Source organism: Anoplolepis gracilipes, chromosome 8 (assembly GCF_047496725.1).
Source record: "Anoplolepis gracilipes chromosome 8, ASM4749672v1, whole genome shotgun sequence".
In the NCBI taxonomy this organism is placed as follows: domain Eukaryota; kingdom Metazoa; phylum Arthropoda; class Insecta; order Hymenoptera; family Formicidae; genus Anoplolepis; species Anoplolepis gracilipes.
Window position 1 is genome coordinate 1,904,548 of NC_132977.1, and position 23,989 is coordinate 1,928,536.

Here is a 23,989-nt window from a genome sequence, read left to right on the forward strand (position 1 = left end):
TATATATATCTACATATAATATATAGAATATAATATATATCATATATATATATATATATATACATATCAATATATATATATATATATATAGATATATCACACAACTTCTATATATTATATGTAGATAGATTGCTAACACGATTGTCTCATATGGTGAAACATGAAACAAAGACAGTCATTTACAATTGAGTCATTTACAATTGACAAATGAGAATGTAAGTGTATATATAAATATATGTTAGTAAGTGTAAAAATGTGTATATCAGTGTATATTAACTCAACATATATATATATATATATATTCTACTCATAAATGATTGTCCTGATTTCTGTTACATCGATATTAGCAATTTAGATATAATATATTAAAAGTCTACGGTATATATAATATTTTCTTTAAGGAAATAAAACAGTTATGATTAAAAAAAAATTTGGAATATGATCTCTTTTTTCTTTTTAAGGAGAATGTAATAATCTTCCTAATCATCCGGGCGAAGATTGATATTGAGGTGGCAACCATAGCATAAAAGCTCGAATTATCGCAGGTGACAAAAATTAAATTGTGCCGTACTACAATTGATCCCAAGTTCTTCTACAGAACGCTTCTGTATAAATACTCTAGAATTACGTAAATTGCAAATGCAATTCTGAATGTTTATAAAGAAATCGTGTACATATACATATAAAATTTGTACATATAAGGAAGACGTATATTATCATTTATTCTCACATAGCGCAATCATTCTCGTCTCGTATTTGATGTGTAATTGTTAGATAAAATTTCAATGAATTACTTATTGTTGATCACTGTTGACACTACGTCTCGTTAGCACTCTTGTAGATTGAATGTAGTCAATAAAGGCCAGTATAATATCTGCAATTTTAAATCGTTTATCCTGAACACATGTACAATATATATATATATATATATATATATATATATATATATATATATATATACACACATATATTCTAAGTTTATTGTATTTAATTGATCGTTTTGATCAAACGAAACATGTGAAATATTTCGTTTATATTGTTTAATAGTGATAAGATGAACAATTTTTGTAAGTAAATTATTGGCATGGGAACGGGACCGGGCCAGTAAGTACTTATTTGTACAATGATATTAGATGATAATAAAAGTTCATTATTTTACCATCTTTTTGTAAAAAGTTAAATAATGTGACCTGTTTAAAAGACACGTGCCTATTCCTTTTATTAATTTATGCATTAGCTGCGATAATAAATGAACATCAGAATAATAATTTGTCTTTTGGATTTTTTTCCAAATTGTTTAAAAAATTATTACAAAATTTATTATTACAAAAATTATATAATTTGAATCTGAATCGCAACAGAAAAAAAATAGAGGAATAGATATACTTTTGTTAAATAGACAAATTAAGTTGTACAAAATATGTTAGCTAAATTGTATATTGTTACAACAATATTTTTATGCTAATCGTGGACATTCTAATATTCGATTAGCATTGAAGAGTCAAAATTTATGTTTATTAAATACGTTTGCGCAATTAATATTACAACGCTATGACGCAAAACTGTATCTTCATTTAAATAATATATATTTTTATTCTATAATAAATTACTGAAAAACGATTGTTGAGCTTGAATTCAATAAAATAGCAAAAATGTATTTGAATATGTGAGATAATATTTTGATATGTGATAATGATATATAAAAGCATGTTTTCAAAAAAAATCATAATATTTAAGACAAAAAATGTCTTATATTGTTTAATTCTATAAAAAGAGTGCAACATTTAAATTACTAATTGTAAGATTATTATTAAAAATAATAAACTTGTTTTATAAAATAAATATAAAGGAATTGAGTTTCGTTTCTTGACGTTAATGTATACATGAATTCACTGCAAAAAGCATGAGAATACGAGGTCGGCTGGACTGATTTTATGAATGTAACTGTTTAACGTGGTAATGTTAGGTGACAGACGGCCGCATTTAGTCGTAATACTTTGATATGAATATTCAATGTACGTATGCCAAGAATACTCGATAAGACGGTTTCATGAATACACACATTCGTTGCCTACGCTGACGTATGTGTCCTTTTCGCAATGTTTTGTTTGACGAACACATAAGTCATGTATTACGTATAGTTCCGCGAGAGCACAGAACATTTATATACTTACTTTTTCAGACTATAGAGTGTCGAAACCAAGTGGATATTACGTGAGTATATAGGGTGTCTGCTCAAATCTTATAAAAAAATTCCTCGAAAATTCCCCGATTTTCCAGGTATTTTTGTCCGAAATTCCAAGTAAAGAGAATATTTTCCAAATTTTCTATATAACTTTCTCTAATATAATTTTTTTTTATTATACACGTTTTCTAATAATTTTCATCCATACGAAAGGAAAAAAACAGAGTCTCTTAAGTTTCAAGTGCTAGATTTGTAAATGTATTTAAAAAACTGATAGTTGTGAATAACTTTCATAAGATGAGTATTTTTCACTTGCATAAAATTATCATCTCCTTATCATTACAAATTACAAATAATATGTACTTAATAGTCAATTATGTTAAGACATTGAATATATAAATAAAATATATATATATATAATATTTTCAATGAATAATTTGTTTGCTTGACTAATGTGTATGAAGCAAGCTCACTTCGTGGAAACTTACTAATTGTTGAGAGTTCTGGTTTTATTTATAATAATTCTAGAGTTTTCTTTCTCTTTACGATTTTAAACAAATAGTTTTGGCCATTAAATAAAGAAAATGCTCAGGATTGTAAGACGCCAAGTTTCACTGCTTTGCCTGCTGACAATTTTTTAAGCCTTTTTGTCAGATTTTATAAGAGAGTTTCATAACAGTTCTAGAAAAAGTTTCATGTGTAAAAATTATTAGAATATTAATTAAACAAATTAAGTAGTCAAATTAAACGTTGATCATAATTCTATTGATAGTTCTATCCATTAATGAGATTTCGTATTATTCTACAATCATTTTTAATTCCTAGAAAGAGAGAATTTTATACATAAAAATTATTAAAATATATATTAAACAAATTAGATCGCTCGAACGCCAAACATATAAATATTGATTGTGAGATAAGGCTGATCGTATTTCGACAATTCTATTGATTTTAATGAGATTTCATGTCAGTCTGTATAATCACTTTTAATTTCCAGAGAGGATTCTATGCGTAAAAATTATTAAAATAATTATTAAATAAATTAGATTGTCCCAAACGCTAATCATACAAGTACCGAGATGAGGACGCTGGTTTCATTTCGATTGTTTTATCGACTTTAAATGAGATTTCGTGTTATTTTTTTTGGTGTTCATCACTTTCTGAACAGAGTTCTAGGTATGCGTAAAATTATTATATCTTAAGAATATTTATTAACAATCGAGTCGCCGATGTAACACGGTTAGACATAAATCTTATTTAAAATAAATTTTATTTAGGATTTAATTTGTATAATTAATATTTTAATAATTTTTACGCATAGAGAACTTTTTGTAAAACTATTGCAGCACTCTCAATCGCTTAAAATCTTACAAGAATGCTAAAGAAATCGTTGAAGAACAAAGATGTGACGTGAACTGTCTCAGTTTGTTCCGATTTTTTCCGAGCCATTCTTTTAATGACTTTTAATGATTTGTTTAATATATCAAGAATTCTAGAACTATTAAAAATAAAGTTAAAATTCTCTTTTCAACAATTAATGATAATTATACTATATAATGATATCTATACCTTAACGGCGACAAAAAAATAAATTCGGCGAGTAATACGTAATAAATTACCTCGTAATAAATTATCTAATTGTTCCTACGAAACCTGATGCCATCCCAGGCCTCTGTTCATCTTCTCCTAATCCTTTGTTGCATCTTCAAAAGCAATCACAAAACACTCGTGCGACATTTTATACGACACTTTCGATTTTGATACGAATGATAACAAAATTATCGTGTACAACGCGTTTTACATACAAAAAATTCGGAGTGTACTTTTTCACGGATTAATAGATATGAATAAAACAAATAATAATGAAACAAACGTCCGTCTTTCTCTTCGACACTCCCGACACTCGTTCGCACGCGAATTCACTTCCTGCCTTCCCCCTCCTCTTTTAACGCAATCCGACTCACCATTTATGATGAATTTATAATTGTTAGACATATATCCCTTGATACTCGCGGGTATCCGTCAACATTCGGATACTCCTTTAAATGTTGTTATAGAACTCATAAATTTCGTCGGTCAAGCAAAAATAGCCGCCGAAATACGCGCAAAAGCAACGAGATATAGGAAAATTGTTAAAATTTTATTGTTAACGGTTATTATTTAATTTGTTAAGAACTCTAACCATTAAAAATAAAGCCAGAACTCTCATCAACTTAATGAGTTTACACAAAGACGCCAGTATCATACACACGACTGACTATTTACAATATGAGTAAAATTATTAAAATGAAAAGTTGCAAAAAAATTTCCTGAATCTCAATAAAATTCGATAAGACTTTCCTCATTTTTCCAAAAAAAAATTCCTGAGAATTCCAAGACTTTCATGTTTTTCTAAGGAGTAGATACCCTGAGCATATAAAGTAAATTTGATATTTATTTGACACATTATACAAAAAAAAAAAAATTATTGTATAAGTACATATATTGTATAAAGTATAAGTAAAATATAATTATATAAAAATATAAGTAACAAAATCAGTCTTTTCATTATGTCATTTTGTAAAAATATATAGAACTATAGAAATTGAATATGGAAATATATAATTGGTACGACAGATAAATTATTTAATATGCAATATCTAATAAACCGTGAATGAAATTTAACAAATAAGATAAGTATATTTCTTATAAGCGACATATTTATCGATGATTAACTCAATGATTGGATTTTGGAACAGGATGACTCGGGGTGAAAACTTCATAATCAACTACCGAGAAGTGATAGTCCCCCATCAGTAGCTGATTAGACGCGTGATCCCCCTCATAACTATGCGGAAGATTACTATAGCTTTCTTTGTTGATATTGCAATTGCTCGATATAAGTAGATCAGCGCCGGCACCAAAAATCGGTCCTATGCTGTAATATATAATGTAAATTAAATAAAATTAATTTAATTTAAAAGCTTAATAAAAATTTTCTATGAAAATTGCGGATTTTTACTCAGGATGATAGCAGATAGCGAACGATTTCTTCACGATATCGAATTTTGTCGGCGGTACGTCTTGATTATTCGTCAGCGTGAACAGGAAACTCTTTTCTGAAGCAATATATTGCGCCTTCGAGTTAGTTTTACCCCACGGAACGTCGCTAAATCCTCCGCATATTTCGCCGCGTACTCCCTGAAATAAAACAAGATTTTTTTTTGCAGATACAGAAAACTTGAAGAAATAAAAATATGATACTCACCAGCACTATCACATACGTTGGGCAAACGTTATCACAGTGTCGATGAAAAGACGCAGCAGAATAACCATGAGTGGACGCTCTGAAAGCAATAGTTTATGAATCACAATTGTACAATTTGATATACAAGTTTGACAGTATTAGTGTATATTTTTTATAAAAAGATTTTTACAAAAAGACCTGCATTTTTCCTGCAGAAAATAATAAAATAAAATTATTATATATTAAACAAATATAAACAATGTTTAAAATATTGTTTAATAATTTTGTAATTATTTATAAATTACATATATGCATAGATTGAGAAAAATCATTGCCTCATCAGCTGAAACATTTCGAGAGATAAAAATAAAATTCTTATGCAAAGACTAATTGTTAACATTATTTAATTTATCGTTATTTAAGGAATTGCTTTTAAAATACTTCTTACATGATATACTTTTGAAACATACCGGTAGACTAATCGCCAACTCTGCTTAGATACTCCGTACCATTGATTCAAGAGTCGTTGGAAACTCACTTTGTCCCGGGAAAGGATCTGCGAGCTCGGAAAAAGAAAGGGGCTCACGCGCGGATGCAGCCGCTTGTCAGAGCAAATCTCCGAGTATTTATTCGGCAGAGCTGCATACCTATACCTAAAGTGAAACGTCGAGGTCGAAGGCGATATCACCAAACGGTGAGTGCCGCCCCGTTAGATCATACCTTAGAAATTTTGAGCCGCTCGATCGATCGGGACTGAAAAATTCGTACCTCTCCAACGACATTTCTATCGGCACCGCACCAGTTGGCTCTACCTCTTCTGCAAATACTTGGCTGTCTATCAGCAACAATCTTACATGATTTATCACACCAGACAAATGTTGACACACTCTTAAACGCTCCTCCTCGGTCCAGTGTTGCGTGGGCTGTGTCACTCCAGCCTAAAAGAATAATATAATTAAAAAGCATATTGTTAAATTATTATGCTAAATTTGAAACATTAAAAAATTGAAAATAGAGTAATAAAATAAGCAGACCTGATATTTTGCCCAATTAAGGACAGCTCGCCATACATCCTCCTCTTCCAAACCAAGATAGTCTGACGATATTAATTTTACCAAGGCATCTTTTGGAAGATTACAAAATGCTGTTGTCTTTACAGTGTCCACAGCGTTTTCTCCGATAAAAGCAAAGCATTTCTCGATAAAAGATGAACATGCAGTTTTTCCACCTGGAAAAAATGTCATTTTTATCTATAAAACGGTTTGTGTAAATATTATTTAAAATTAAATTTGAAAGTATTTGAAAATGTTTCTCTTTTTAAACAAAATTATAAACAGAAATAGAAATTTATTTAAAAATTACAAGAAATATTTCTATAAAAAATAATAAATATATATATATATATGATTAGAAAGTTTCTTTTTATAAATAAATAAATCATGAACACAATCTCACTTTTTAGTTTTCTGTGAAACATATTTATTCCTTAGTAAACTTGTCTTATGTCGATTTCTTGAATTTAATTGATAATCTCTATTTGATCATGATCCTCAATATAAATACCATTTCTCTATTCAACTATATTTCTTTATTTTGTTTCTCGCTATATAGAAACTATATATTTGTAATAGAGATATTTAAATGTTATGTAGGTAAAAATGAATAGAGACATTTCTTAGAGAATATGAAACTATTTTATAATTGCTTATATATATTCTATTTATAAAGTCAAATACACATTCATCATGAATTAAAAAAACCTGTCATACAAGATATAGCTCAACATTGTTAGTATCGCTAACAAGCAATAGAAATGCATAATATATTGCAAAGAACTTTTGTTCACACAAGTTTAAATTAAACAAATATATGTATTGACATATAAAATATCGGCTGATTTCAAAACACTTTCAAAACAAAATTTGATCGTATTTTTCATTCATACGGTAGAAATTTACGGTATCGAAACAACAAAAGTATTACAGAATATACAAATTGTTATCCACGCATTCATTATGCAAATACATTTTTCTCACGCTTAAAGAACCGTCAATTTTTATAGTTAAACAATCTCCCTGAGCGCTTTTCTCACAGTTCAAGAAATGTTAAAGAATGCAGTCTGTGAAACTCGATGCCCGCCAAATTTGCTACGAGTTGAGGTTATATTTTCCACTAATTTCCACTGGGATTGGTATTTTGTATTAGCGTGATGTTGTCGCCCTTCAACATGATCCGTCCGAGTTGCTTCCTGATTTTTGTCTTTATGTGATACTCCTCGGCATCATCCAGCACCAGATTCATGTATTCGTCGAAGCCGACGATGTGTCCCTCGATCCGTAAGTTCACGTTCTCAAACAGCCAGACCTGTACGCGCGAACGGTTTTGCAGATAACGGAATATCAGGTTGATGGGCTGAACCATCACCTTCTGAACTTTCTGCGGTCCCTTGTACGACATTTTTCGTGCCGGTATTAAAAAATTGAATTACAAACGACAAACAGCGTATCTTGCAAGCGTGCTTTATAGCGTGGGACGCCGACAAATATGGCGATCTTGCGGCAATAATGCCAACCTTACAACATTCACCGACACTAGTCACTTTCATGCCTACTTTGTTCTGATTGGTCAATCAAATAATTTCAAGTGCACTCTGTAGGTACGTTCCACTTGACGTTTGTAATGCTCGCGAGCGTTCCGAATGACAAGTGGAACGTATTTTGTCTCTAAAGACAAACTATCAAAAATGCAAAATATTTGGTAAATATATAGAATAAATTAATTTTATATACATATTTTAAGAGACCATATGTTTGATATCTACTACAAATATCGCGTTATTACATTTTTCGACCGTTTTGATATTTTGAAAATCGTAGTATCACGCTTCGAGATCTCGATTGATTTCGAATCGTAGTGATTGGTTCGTACTTTCAGATCCAACAAATCAGCGTCGAATGTGACTCACAATTTGTCTGTTGAACGCAGCCAATGACGAGTCGAGTGACGAGGATTACAGTGCAGAGTCGTGTTTATATCGCTCCGTGTTTACCGTCAGTGTTATTCTTTCAAAAAAATCTCCCGCGCGAAAAGTAATCGTGAGTGTTTCGCGTAAAGTGTCGGACGTTCCTTGTGTCGCGTAACGCATTAAATATCATGCGTGCAATCCGTATTACAACTCCAATAATCAGTTTCTTTATATCCGCCGTCTCGTACATTTCCAATTTTCTCGCCGAAGTGCAATAAACGCGCCAATTGCAATGAATGCACAATAAACTTCAAGTATGTATATATTTTTGTTTTTGTAATTAATATTGTTAACAATAATAAGTTAATGCCGATATAATGTTGCAAAATTCATATATGGAAACTATTGCGTACGATAATGTAATTCTTTTGCTCATAAATAAAAATATGACGTAAAGATTATTTTTGTGTACAGAAAGCATCGGAAATTAAACTCACGGAAATTATATCAGTTTTAATTTTTTGTTAATATTATCAGTTACACACATTTTTGCCTTATTTATATTTGAATAGTGATAAATGAAGAAGATTAAAATTATTATTTATTTTATCTTATTTTAAATGTACCATTTTCTCGACATATCGACGAAATGTTATTAATAACCATAATCGTAATACAAGCTTGTATAATATATAATTAAATAAATAATAATATAATATAATAGATTAGTCTATAGTTAATAAATAAAAATTGATTTTCTAAAATTCGTAATATTGTAGAATCATTAAAAGCAAATAGTTTTTATATGTATAATATATTTTTAAATAATTATGTTGAAAAATATAAAATCAAATGTAAATAAGATTTTATTTTATTCGAATTGTTTTATTGAAACACTATATTAAAATACGATGATAATATTTATTGTACTTTATTAAAAAAATATAATTTTTTTAATATCTATTTTTCATTATTTTAATGTAGTACCTTTTTATTATTTTAATGCAGTATTTTTTACAAGATGTGTATATTAAATTTGTGTGTATATATATATATATATATATATATATATATATATATATATTTGATGTTTTATATTTTATTTTTATTGCTAGGAAAGAGATGAATCAAGAAGACTTCTGTAAAGTGCTGCCGAGAACGTATATACGGTGAAATATGATATCGATAAAAGAGAAGCCTTCATTTGGTACCGTGAGTAAAATTTTTCTATACTTTTCTCATATATGTACATATATATTATATGTACATATCATAATAATGCATTTGGAAAATTCGAAAGTTTTCAAAGTGCCTAATTTGTAATGTGAAATACGCAGAAAATTTTTAATGTATGTATTTAATATTATAATTATTAAATAAATACCTGGAATTCGTTCTTGAGCTTCCAATGCGGCGGTTAAAAGCGCACACGCGTTTCCGGGACTTAAAGTGGCAGATACATGTTCCTCGCAACTTCTCCAAAGTTCATCAATACCAAGTTCTTGTGCCAATCCTAGCATCTCGAAAATTCCACTGTCTTGTAGTATTATCTGCAATCAGTTAAGAGAAAATTTATAACCATTTCGTAATCTTGCGCAATATTATAGGCTTATAAGATTTTGCACACAATATCTTATCATTTAAAATATGTCTAGAGATTTTAGAAATTATTTATCCAACATGTGCAGCAATTAAAATCTAATATTGAATTTTAAGGAAGATAAAATTTTATCTCTCTCACAAGATTAATCATTACTTGAAATAGATAAAAAATACTTCAAAAATTATATTAACTTTTCTATAAACATAAAAGCATATATATGTAGAGAGAGAGAGAGAGAGAGAGAGAGAGAGAGAGAGAGAGAGAGAGAGAGAGAGAGAGAGAGAGAGAGAGAGAGAGGAAGAGAGAAGAGCACATCTTACAAAATATTATACAATAAATAATAATTTTTTTAAGTATTTTCTTTAAAAATAATGCTCAAATAATATTTTGGAGAGAGTGATCTTTATTATTTATTAGATGTTTCTCACGAAATTATTTTCATAAAAATATTTTTTTATAATTTTAGTTTTGTCAATAAGAAGAAAAATTTCGATTGTACATTTAAATTAATATATACTTATAATTAATTATGATGATATCAATGAAATAATATGTTTTATATATATATATATATTTATTTATTTATTATATTTATAAAGTTTCCATCGATCTTATACTATTTAAAAATATTCCCTTATTCAAAAGAGCGAGATTGTGCGAGGAAATTATTGTGCTAAATAATATAATAGTGTTGCAAAATCATAAATCTGAATTGATTGTACGTAGAAAGTTATCAAATTGTACACATGATACCTACCATGCCGGTGTAGATATAACGAATAAACTGACGGAATGTATCCGGATGCGCGTGTGGCATTCGCATCGGTGCTGGATTATTGGGTGTACCGATCCTCTTGGAAGCCACGAAATTCTTGCACCTGTGAAGTAATTTTTTCAAACAAACGTGTCTCTATCGCTCGGCATCAATTGTACTTTGCGCAAGCTGTTATCTTGACGCATTCTCTTATTGTCAGAATAAACAAGAGCCTTTTCGCTGCTTCTCGTATATACTTCTCGTAGCTACTTTTCCTACACTTTTCGTAACGAAACAGCTTAATTGACTTCGTCACGAAGCTACAGAGATACACGAAACCAACATACAGAGGCAGAGGCGTGTTCTTTCTACCTTTAGAAATTAATGGTAACCTTCAGAAGCACCCTTATGCCACGTATCTCTGTGCATTAAACTGAGAACAAAGTAGTGAAGGTGGAATGGAAATAGGAATTAGGGAGAGGATATCCCTCTTGTTCTCCCTCATATAACCCATTAATTGTTCGATCTAGACCCTTCGAATCATACTATAAATTATAGCATCGTATAATGAACGCGAAAATATGCATGCATATAGGATGTGATTAAAATAGGTGAATAAACCTCAACAGTGTAATAAAAATTGTTGTTTTGCGGATATTTTTATTGTTATTTAAAACAGGACATTTTCTCTCTCTCTCTCTCTCTCTCTCTCTCTCTCTCTCTAAATATGAATAAGTTATTATTGGTGCTGGGAAATATTGAGTTTCTATTTTATTTTCATTTTCGAGTGAACGCGCACAGTAATATTTCAAATATTGACAATGAATTTGTATAAAATTCTCACGCATAATGCAAAACCAAACATTTCACATATGTCGCTATTCTATTCGACAAATAATATCGCACAACATAATATCGCATAGAATTGAAATGAGAACTGATATATAATTAAATGAGAAATCGAATAAACATCGTGTCCAGAAAAATACAATCCGACATTTTAGTAGTATTGTGACCTCTTCGATATATCGAAACGAAATTGAATTTACGAAGTGGAGTGTTTTCCAACAAGGAGAAAGACAGAAAGAAGCGAGGTTACGTAGGACAGAAGAGCGTAAATTGATTCGTTTTTTCAATCGACTCAGACAGACTTTGTTTTTATACCGCCTAGTCTTAGCACGTTAATTAGTTTTGCCAGACAGTTTTATAGAAAGAAAAAGAGAAAAATCCATGATAATTCATACTTTCAATATCGATGTTCAGAAGTTAAATCCGTTAATAGCTTTTGCATTATTCTGCGAGCACTCGTCGCAAGAGTTTTCTTTATAGCTTACTGTATAATAATTTTTCTTTTTACAGAGTTTTATAAGATTATATGACTCTACTATTGATTTTAGAAAAGAGAAAGAAAGAAAGAGAGAAATACTCAATTTAATACAATGTAACATATCGCCCGTATTGCAACGCATTAGTGTTATTTTAATTTCATTTTTATTAGCGGCAGAAAAAAAATATTGTATTCTTATTTGAATGTCATCACATCATATCAATTTACAATGCAAAAACCTATAATCTTATCTTGTAGTTATGAAAACCTACAATGTAATAAATCATTTTCTATCTAAATCACATATAAGTAATTAATCACATATTAATTGAAAATGCTAAAGAGAAATTTAAGTTGGAAATGTGCAAAATGCGATCATATAAAATACATAATTCTTTTCATAGAATCAAAAATAGTTGTGTCAAAAAGCAGTTTGAAGTTATACGACACTCTCAAATAAAATCAGTATATTATCACTGATAATATACATATACATATAAGCAATGGTTTCAGTTGAGTATAGCATTACAAACAACAAAATTTTGAAAGACCCATATAGTAGTCGTATTTTTTAATTAGTGATATTTTAAAATGCGTTTTATATTACAATATATATATGTGTGCCATAAAGTCATAGTAATATATTTTATTACAGAAATATTTAATTTTAAATTTGTTACAAGATTCTTAGTCAGACAAACTCAAATATATAATATGTAGAATCTTGTTGTAGCTATGTCACATTGTAAAAGTAAAGAAATGTAATATATATATATATATATATATATATATATATATATATATATATATATATAATTCTAAATTTACATATTAATTATACGAAATCTTATTCTAATTACAGTGAAATATAAGCTGGAAAAATAAAGTGCAAATATTTTTAATGAAAATCAATAAAGTGCTGATCTTTCTTAAAATTTTTTTACTACTCTGTTACTTAATCAGTAGCATTTTCACCGATTCAGTTTATAAAAGAACATAGTCGCAAACGGGTGTTAGGAACATATAAAATATATGAAACGCCTAGATCGTGTGAGAAAAGCAGAGGTAAAGTGGATGAAAAGCGCGAAAATACAGCCGAGCGCTTCGGCCTCAGTTAAGCTGAGCGTTTTCGACGGACGTGGCAAAGTTTCGAGCTCTCGACGCGAAACTCGAGAGTGTTGACGGTGCGTATGAAATCAGGGAAGGGTGAAATCATGTTTATTCGAATAAACTGGTATTTTGTAAACCGCGGTTTTACCCGAAAATATTACGTAGAAGATTACCTTTGCGCGGATATTTCGCGAAAAATTTGTTTTGCCGACAAACGAATCGCCAATAATTAATCTCCGTAATCGATATATATATATATATATATATATATATTTATATATATATAAATTGATTTTGTGCAATTTATATATATGTTTTTATACATTGCAGAAAAGGCTATATTATTCGTTTATTATTTCATTTAGTCAATTATCAACATTATTAAAGTAATTCTAAAGTAATGAAATTTTTACAGGCAATCTTTTCCATTGTTGTAATATTTATAGAAACTCTTACAAAAACTCAACAAGGTCGAAAAAATTGTACATACATTCATATATATGTATATCCTTGTCTAACTTCAACTTTTCTGCCACTTATATTTATGCTTTAATACCCTCCGTCGGAACTCCGTCGAAGTAAAGATTACTCGAGGCCTACTAAGAGAGAACAGTAATATGCTCTTCGAAAATTTTATTTCCACCTTTTTAGCCGGTACTCATCGCGCACGGACGAATTCTCGAGTGCGCGTCTCTTTATCACGATTTTCAATGCGGAAGAGCGTCGTAAAGAGTTTGAGCGCGCGGCATGCATTGTCCATTCGTTTCGACTGCGGACATCTGTCACGAGCACGCGTAACTTAATTTTCCCAGGTTCGCATTGGCGGACAGCCGAATAGAGAGAGGAAGAGAGAGAGAGAGAGAGAGAGAGAGAGAGAGAGAGAGAGAGAGAGAGAGAGAGAGAGAAATAGAAGAGAAGTAGAGATAGAAATAGAAAAAGAGAGAAAATTATACCAGAGGGTGGAAATGACGGGGCGATGACAAAGGCCTCGCCGTTACTTTCCGCGCCCGATATTAAAGGGATTCACGGAAATGTCATAATTGACTTTACAATTAGCGCCGCCTTGTCTCATGATGCGCCAACCCTTCGGACAAGTTCGCCCTTCCCCTAAATATCAACTGAGTTCTCTTCTTAGAATCTGGATAAAGGAGAGAAAGAAAGTACGTCGAAAGATGGAAGCGACGCAGGGTTCCGGAAGAAAAAAGTGTTCCTTTCAGTTTACCTAATTAGAACAGTCGATCGATTCGTTTCGCCGTAACTATCTTCATAAGCCGTAACATGCCCTTAATTAAAATTCATTAGTCGCACGAATTTCAACGCAGAAGAATTCAATAAATCGCTTCATCTATCGACAATCGTGATTCTCTATTTTTTCTAATAATATTTTCTGTGTTCTAAGAACGACCGATTTTATTCTTCGTTTCATCTGCAGCTCGTGTGAAAAGAAATAATTTGTTTTTCAATGAAAGTGATTTAGATTCTTACATTCCTAATTAATGATTGTTAAATAATAACTTTTCTTATTGCTATTAAAAATTTGCAACAATATTCTTTTATATAAATTATTTAATCTTACATTAATTTAATTCCGTATAATACGTATATTCGTTGTAAATGTCATAACCGATATTCGCAGCGGAAATATCTCTGTACGTATCAGAAGCATATGCGTTATAAAATCGCGATATTGACTCTCTCATGTTGATTCATCGCACGCTTGTGTACAGTATTTATATTCTCCAAGGAAATCTTATTCGTGGCAGTTTGCTCGACAAAATAGCGCGGCGGGATGTTATAATAATTAATATTGACAATTAACGCAATACCCCCAGAGTGAATCACGCTTCTCCATTTATCAAAGTGACCTACATGTAGCTTCGTAACGAACACGGTATCGGAAAATATTGAAAATAACTGCTTAATAGAAATGATATCATTTCTCGTTCAAGAAGTTTGCATAAGTAATTTGTCGGAATTTATTATATGCGATAAATCTCTAGTAAAACTTCTAATTATCGTAATTACATCGTAATGTCAGGCTGCCTACTCTCTGGAAAAACATAGAAAACCAGGAATATTTCGGGATTTCTTTTGTATTTGAAAAAATCAAGGAAGTCTCATGAAATTTTATTGGAATTGAGGGAACTTTTTACCAGATTTGAGTAGACACCTTGAATACCTAATATTTTTAAAAACGTATGTGATTTTAAATAATTTTACTTCTAAATATTTATATATTATTTAAATATTAATTGATTTAATTTTAATTAATTTATTTAATTATTTAAGAATATTTCGTAAATATTTTTATTTAAATGTTGTCAGAACTTTTTTCGCAATACTTTAAGAATTTCATTTGCTACTTATTGTTAGATAAATTCTGGAAATATCTTAAAAGAGATCTTGGTTTCTTGTTTCTTTTCAAATTAAGAATAAAATTAATGTATTTTCATAAATAATAGCTCGTTAAGACTGACCTGGCTAGAAGTATTATTTTGTGGGCATAAACTGGGGTCTCATCCCTCCCTAGGAGAAACACGATATCAGCTGAGTCCTTTTGCTCGGAGAGTCGCGCGAGATCTTCCAGCAGTCTCGGTACACCAGCCAACCCTGCCTCGCCAGACATCCCGGCAGCACCTGCCGCCGCCGCAACGGCAACGGCCCTAGTACCCATTGTTCTCGTACTTGTCCCTGTATACAGACGATCGTTAATCAAAAGTGAATTAAGTAATATCGGCTTGACTAATTAACAAAACAAATCCTCCAAGAGCACAAACTTGTCGGCCGCGCTATAAATATTGGCATTACGTTCGCAGATTCCATTTAATTCCCATCATCAAAACACAGACATGAATAATTATAATTTATATTTATCATCAGTGTACATCCTTTAAGAAAAAAATTAAAGTGTATACTATGCCTTTTAATGTAAAAAAAATATTATAAGACAATTTATATGATGAAAAAATAATTATATCTAAAATTAAAATCCATATATTATATATATAAATCTCTATAAGGCTCTATCTTCAAAGATATAACCGAAGAACGTATTTGCTCTGAAGGGAGCATTAATTTATCATTTATTTCTTATCGCGTCCCCATTCACCGGGAAAATCTCATAACGGAGAACAACGCCAGCAATTTACGATAATCTGAAATTAATAGAACTGCACAAGAGCGGCAAGAAGATGACAATTACGCCCGCGCGGGTAGCGGCGCGTCCGGTTGAATTTTTTGCGGATGGTTCGCGACGCGTCGTGGACGTGGAAATTTGTGGGTGTTGGGAAAAAGCGACAAAACCGATTAAGATACAATCGGCGCTAATTGCGCTATTAATATTTGATTTGCGCGCGCGTTCGTTGATACGTTCGGTCGATCGCGCCGCACCGCGCCGCGCGGCCGAGAGGGAATTCTGTGTTGCTGCGATGCGACGGCGCCAATGACGACCTGGTCTCCTGATTCCCTTTTAATTAGTTCGGGTTTTGTAGTTTTCGAACGCATCGGACGTCGATTGTACCGCGACACGAGAGCTCGCAATCAGCGGCAGTCATTTACTACCCTTCCGGCACCCCAGCACGCCGCTCGCATCGTCGTATCGCATTCCGAGCAATGTGATTCGATTAAAATGTCATTGCCAGGGATGCTCTAACGTCCGTCTCTGATGATTCTATAAAGAACTAATTAGCGTTTAGATCGCCTCTGCACACACGGACAAAAGTTTATGGGGCAATATACGCGTGAAATTGATCGTTACTGCTTTTCGCTACGGGCGCTCAAATGTATAATGTATGCGTTTCTCGTCGGTGTTTCTACAAACGCTGATAAGTTTCGACTGTAACGATGTATCAGACATTATAACGAATTTACTACAGTTTACTAGAGTTTTACATCCCTGCAGATATATGTATTGGATAATTATGCAAATTTTTAATCTCGTCAATTCGAATATTTTATATTTGTACTTGTAAAAAAATACTTGAATTATAATTTATTAATTTATATCATCGCGTACAGATATAGATATTAATGAAACGCAAAAGTTCAAGAGATACATTATTTAATAATAAATGCTCTTAAATTTAATAAATTTGTATGAAAAATAAGTTCATGTATTGTTATGTCTATTACATATAAATTATGCGAGGGAAAATACGTATTGTACGTAAATTTTGCTAATTCTTAATATAAATGAGATTTTAAAATAATCTTGACTAATTTGATTAAAATAGCTTCGATAACGATAACAATTAATTTACTTGTTCAAGAGGATTTATTTTTATATCATTCTAGATATTCGAAAAAACAAAAATTTTATCCATTGTAAAATAATTAATCTCACGCTCAAAAATACATTTGACAATAATAACAGTAATAACATAGGCATGATTTTTCAAAATTAGTCTGCATATTGAATATGTATCACTGCTAATATAGACATCGTTAACAGGACAGTTTCATTCTCCAATATTAATATTTCATAAAAATTATGCATAGATTATTAAAATCACGTTGCTTTTATTTATTAGGTTTTAACTACTTATTTTTAATTAGTTACTAATTAGTTTTCTAACAACCGTCACGATTGCTAACGAATTCTTAACCATAATTTTAGATGATAAAATCTAATTTTAGATGATATCATTTATATCAAAGATATTACACACATTTTTGTTTATTTTGGACTTCGCAAACTTAAAATATCACACTACTTATCAGTTTACTAGAAACTTTTCAGTGACATACAAATAAGCGTAATTGGATTCTAATTACAAATTAATAATTCAATCACGTTACAATGTTATACTTTCGAATTTAACGGCAACTCTGGGAAAAAAACACGGTTACAACCAACTTTGGGGCCCACGATTAGTAATCAAATTATTTAGATTGCTCGTAACTAACTTTTGCAATTAGCTATTCTATTTATTTCAAAGATTTTTAAGTTACACTAGTTAATTCTTTCAATTAGCTCCGTCGATATCCAGTTACGCAAAGATAATTTTTACTTAAAGGGCACTAATCAAAATGTGAAGTTGCTTAACTACAAAAAAAATGGTGAAAATTTCTCTCAAAGTAATTGCAATTTTTAGTTACGCGGAGTTAAAAGTAGATTATTTACGTAAAATTAGAGTTACGAGCAATCAAAATAATTTGATTACTAATCGAGAGTCCCAAAGTGGGTTGTAATCATATTTTTTTCTCAGAGAACAATATTATGTAGAAACGTTGTTTTTTTCGTTAGAATTTTCGGAAAATTCAACAAGCGATCAATTGCTTACCTTTACGTACAACCGAATTAGCTAGACGCAGGTCGAAAATAGCAAGGGGCCACGTTGTAGATCATATGGAAATGATAGTCGTACACGGATCTTGTACTGCGTATCTCTTTTTCCCGTATGGCTGCTGCTCCTCGGCTTTCGATCGTTTCTGATTTCTTCAGAATTTTGTTGATACGAAGAAAAACGCTACGAGAAAAAAGATGTACGGAAAAACTTTGGCGTCTCTCACTCTGTTCACGAGCGCTGGACCAGACTCTCGTGCTCAACTATGCTGCTTCTCAGCGGTCCGTTGCTCTTTCTCTTTCTTTTTCCACCTCCTACCTTCTTTTCAACTCAGTCGCACTACAGCTGGGGCTTACACAGTTCCTCTTTTCGCTTGTGTTCATCGTGTCTCTGTCTCACGGAACCTGTACTCCTGCAAGATCCTTGTTTCTTGGGCCCCGTTGTTGCCAGATCGTCCGTGGATCACACGGTCGAAAAGCGTCCGCCACATTCTCGCGAACTACGTTCTTCCATCTCTTCTGGTTTCATTATGCCTTTACAATTCATCATGTACATACATCAATTTTAAAAGGTTTAATATATCCGCAGTTTATATTTAATATCTTATTTGAGAAATTAAATATTTATGTTAATTAAGAAAAATAGTATATATATATATATATATACATACATTTAATTGTGTGAAATTAAATTTTCAATTGTTGAGAAATTTAATAAAATTCAGTCAACAGTTTATTTGCAACTGCACTTTATACTATATTTCTAAAAGAAATTTCACTTATATCTTCAAGTTTGGCATTATATGACAGAAAGTATATCGTTCCATTTGAAGCTGATGTCATTTCGAAAATGATTTTGCATGCCTTGCGATTTTGTTAAAGCGATGTATACAATGCAAGGTTCCATTTATTCCTCGATGAAGAAGAATCTTTGTTCATTTTTATCACCGCGTTAAATTTTTTTTCCGATTTGGAACCAATTGTTACAAACTACGAAAGCTAGTGTTATTATGCACGTTATAATTATAATTTTAGTAATCGTACTCGGTCAACGACAATTAAGGTATTTTCTCGTTAATTATTTAAGATAAATGAGATAGTTTACTGTTTCATAAAAGTGTGTGTAAATAATAAAAGTAATCAAAAATAAATTCTTGTATATATATATATATATATATATATATATATATATAGGTCCATTTTAGATGATTTACATTTGCGAGAAAATTCAGAACAGAATTCTATCTATATGTTTTATGTGGTCGTATAATACGGAAATATTTGAACAAATAAACATACCCATATGTACAAAATACATACATACATTATACACAATATGAGGCACATAAAATTATAAATAAATTTCTGTCTAGAATTGTGTGTGTCGTTTTAAATTTGTTTAAGTGGGCTTTAAAACATATAAAAAAAAACTCTTTTTTTAATATGTGCACTTTTAAAATATCATCGTACATTTGCATCAAAATAATCTATTTTACAAAAATTTATGTGTGATACACGCGTGTACAACAGAGTGCGTCATTTTTACATTGACTCGAAAACAAATTTGAAATCCGATCAGATTTTTAATGAAATTTATAATAAACTGTTTACTCTTTTTCTGTATTTTTTTCACAAGCTTTTCTCAATGACTTGCTTTCCTTTTCTGCAACTCTGTAGATATTAAGGCTGCCGCAGGTACAACAAATACAAAGTCGGTTGAGGGTATGGAGAACCGGTCTTAGATCGAAAGAAATCATCGATCGATGGTAAAGTAGCCTTAACATTTTCATGATCCTTCATAGATGTCCAACATTGATCATTGATCGCATGATTAAATTAATCATACAATAAGTATATGGATTATTTTGTTAATTTATTTTGCTATTACTATGTAATCTCAAAGATTAAAAAAAATATCAGTTAGTCTTCAATTAGTATATTTTGTGTGTGTATATGTATAAACCAGATTTCAGATTTATTTTCTAGTCAACGTAAAAAGGACGCACTTTATCGCACACGCGTGTGTCATACATGAATTTTAATAAAATATATTATTTTAATCCAAATATGTGATGATACTTTAAAAGTGTATATATTTAAAAAAAGTTTACATATATATATATTTATAGATATATAGATATGTTTTAATAATTGATAAGTTGTTTTTTATTTTATATTAATATAATATTAAAATATATTCTAATTATTTTAAATAAAAAATAAATTGTAAATAAATTATGAATATTATACTTGTACGCAGACATTATTGCAAAGATTACTCTATCGACGAAATTATTATACGAATAAGGCTCGCCAAATCATCGAGACTGCGCGGTAATGCCCAAGTCTTTTTTCTGCTGAAACAGCTGACATGTAATTACCACGAAGAGACCATAATGATCCCCTGAGATAAGGGTCAATGGCAATTGTTGTTCACATCTCTGTGAATTCATTTTCCTAATAGCTGCTAACAAAATTACCGTATTATAATTTACTGCGACGGCGGGGGGTACGAGACACGAAGATAGGTAAAGCAAAAAGAGACATAAAACCGAGAGACGCAGTCTTGTACAGAATTTTCCCAAACGAATCGGCATGATGGGAAAAAAAAGAGATTTAACAGACATGGAGAACCATTTTGCATAATAGATTCCGTACTGCTTGCATGCTAGTGCAAATAGAAACGAATTCCTCGGCGCATCCGACGTAACAATCGAATCGGTAATCAAGCCGGCCTGGATAATCGAATCAGATCGGGTACACGTGTAATTGAAATTTCACAGTCGACCAGCGCAAATACCATGGCGCACAGCCATTCTTCGAAATTACGCCAAATTTCGTTTTGCTTATCAGGGACATGGATGACACAGGATGAGTTACGCTCGTGGGAATTCCAATAGCAAACGTGTTCGATTTAAAGACTAATATGAACTATACGGCTCAATAACAGGCAATGAAATATTAACCGAGAAAACGTTTAATGGCTAAATTTGGCAGAGATTAATGATTTCCCGCGACCGCGCGAATTAATTTTCGGCATCAATTGCTTAGTAATTAAATCTCATACTAAAACTAGATATAGGTAAAATAAATTTTCTTATAACTTTGGGCTACTGAATATAATCTTTTGTTTGTCTAAAACCGTGGAAAAATAATTTGGTCAAAATATTTTTGATCTTTTTAAGACGAATTTTGACCATTTTCCCATAAACTTAGACAAAGATAACTATTGTTATCGTATTCAACAGTTCAAAAACTATACAAAAAACATGTATAATTTATATACTTTTTAAGCAATCCATTTATTTTATCCATTGTCCTTTATATAATAATTCTATAATAAATTTTTATTAAAACTAAAATCTATTTGAAATTAACTGAAACTTTGGATATATACTTTATTTCTAAATTCATACTTATTATACTCTTGAATTTAATTCACACACACCAAGAACTTTTCACACCAAGAAGCTCTCAATGTTATATAAGCAATTATTAGTAATTGATAAAGGAAATTCATTAAAAGTTTGTTATTTCATTAATGGAAAGAGTAATATCGATGAAACACTCGTGTATCTGCGATGAAAATAATTTCAAGTACATTATGACTTTGCGAAAGAATTTTAAAAATAAGACAAAAGTAGAAATCCTAGCTCAAAACGAAAATAATTGAAACACAGAGTAAATCAAGAAGCTATTCGAGTACTCTTGGCAAAGCGATTAATTACCATAGAGCGGGATAGAAACTCAATTATCGCAACCATTCGCAACGGGGTGCTTTTATTCCCGTAAGCGGAGTCGGTACCGGGGTGTAGTTCAGCGCGAGGGTAAGCAACCGACGTGGCCGAGCTTTAACGTAAAAGAAAGAAAACAAAACGGCAGACCGAAGATCCGAAGAAAGCGGCGGCGAGTCGCCCCTCGACCTCGTCGTCGTCTTCTTCGTGCAAATTGACCCTAGCAAAGAAAGCTTTTCTCGCAAACTACTGTTTTTCCGCCACCCCCGCGCGCGCGCGCAAGCGTTACCCACCCCCGACGCTGGCGCGTGGCTTTGTCCGGAAGTCCCGCGAATCTGTAGAGCGTGCAGGACCGGGGAATAATACGCCAATGTCTCTCGCGATTCTTCGCTAATACCAAGCGACGGTCGTTATTACCAAGGGACCGGCCTGGATAACCAACGCCACGAATCTCGAATAACTTTCTGTACTCCACAACACCTTGTTTTCAGCGTGTTCACTGTGGAATGTCGGGAACGGTGAACGCGAGCTTAATATATTCTCTGCGACAGGTGCATCGGTTAACGTAAATCACTTAATCTTCCGCCTTTATCTACGTTGTACAGAAAATGTAGACACAAGAATGTACAAGATTAGTGACCCTCGTAAAACAAAATAATTGATACAGCCTCTGTAAAATTAAATTTGTACATCATTTGTATGTAAAAGTTTTTATCGTTCTTGTTTATACGATCTTTTTTTTTTCTATATTTTACGCATTTCATATTGCATTGTTGTATATTAAAAATTGTATGACAGTCTATTATTTTGTTCTCGATATTATTTTATATTCTATATTATACAGTGTAAGACTACCGGCGGCAATAATTGTCAATGACATATCAATTTTGGAATTAATCCGCGAGCCCTCCATCCGTGCGTTCTATTCATCTTACATCCGGTGCCGCAACATCCATCCATCCATCCCCTCCCCCCCCCCTCTCTTTCTCTCACTCTCTTTTCATGATTATTATTACAATGTAAACACGAAACTTGCATCGCGGAAGAGAGGCATGTGACGGGTTGACGGGTGACGGTCTTCCGTCGTGTACACACCTGCCGAGAACGTGCGCACTGGATTTTTTTCTAAAGACGGAAGACACACAGGGAATGCGTAATACGTCGGACAATGCTCGACACGCTTTCCAGCGACTTCACTTACATTCACGCATGGCTCGCACCATTATCTTTTCAAGAACGTTCACTTTGTATCGTTTGCGCGACTCGTTCTGACCAAGCGGTTCACCCCTCGCAGATACAAGATACGCATCTCCGGTTCTCTGATGAAGTGCACGTCGGAGTACATGTGCGCATACATCACAAATTTCATATCAACGATTAATCAAACTGAAAACTGGCCTCAACCCTCGCTCGTTTTGCGAATGATGATGCATCACCTACAATATATTTATGGTTTTCAACTGCGTGTATCCAACCAACATAAAAATCCAGTTTATCACGATGTCAAACATTTGCTACGAAGCTGTTAAAAGCGCGTATAAAAATATATTATAATTTTACAAAATTTTATGAAATTAGATCGAATATCTCTCTTCAGGAAGTTGCGCTACAATCATCTTTTAATTTCATAACGAAGCAGGTATTGCTCGCGGAATAGCGTCGCAATTGACTAAATTTCGCGTGCACGCGCGAAAATTACGTGTGTTACGCGATATGAGAGAGGCTCGTCCGTGACGTACGAACAATAGTCCAGTATGGAAAATAAACGCGGCCGCCGCTGGCTCGACAGCTGAGTGTATCT

At 31.9% G+C, this 23,989-nt stretch overlaps 2 protein-coding genes across 3 annotated transcripts; both read right to left on the reverse strand.

Moving 5' to 3' along the window:
- Nucleotides 1-4,726: 4,726 nt before the first annotated feature.
- On the reverse strand, nucleotides 4,727-18,727 carry LOC140668807 (serine-enriched protein). Of its 2 annotated transcripts, none has more exons than XM_072898121.1 (10): nucleotides 18,453-18,727; nucleotides 15,648-15,861; nucleotides 10,737-10,857; nucleotides 9,761-9,926; nucleotides 6,446-6,639; nucleotides 6,132-6,349; nucleotides 5,882-6,064; nucleotides 5,433-5,511; nucleotides 5,187-5,365; nucleotides 4,727-5,102 (listed from the first exon to the last, which is right to left on the reverse strand). In XM_072898121.1, the coding sequence occupies exons 2-10, from the start codon at nucleotides 15,842-15,844 to the stop codon at nucleotides 4,901-4,903; spliced, it is 1,539 nt and encodes a 512-aa protein (XP_072754222.1). In that variant the 5' UTR covers nucleotides 15,845-15,861; nucleotides 18,453-18,727; the 3' UTR covers nucleotides 4,727-4,900. The 2 variants fall into 2 exon arrangements, with proteins under 2 accessions (XP_072754222.1, XP_072754223.1); XM_072898122.1 differs by having other exon boundaries at nucleotides 6,180-6,349; nucleotides 18,453-18,726.
- Nucleotides 7,098-7,891, reverse strand: LOC140668808 (probable small nuclear ribonucleoprotein E). The gene has a single exon (XM_072898124.1). The coding sequence runs from the start codon at nucleotides 7,866-7,868 to the stop codon at nucleotides 7,584-7,586; it is 285 nt and encodes a 94-aa protein (XP_072754225.1). The 5' UTR covers nucleotides 7,869-7,891; the 3' UTR covers nucleotides 7,098-7,583.
- Nucleotides 18,728-23,989: the final 5,262 nt, after the last annotated feature.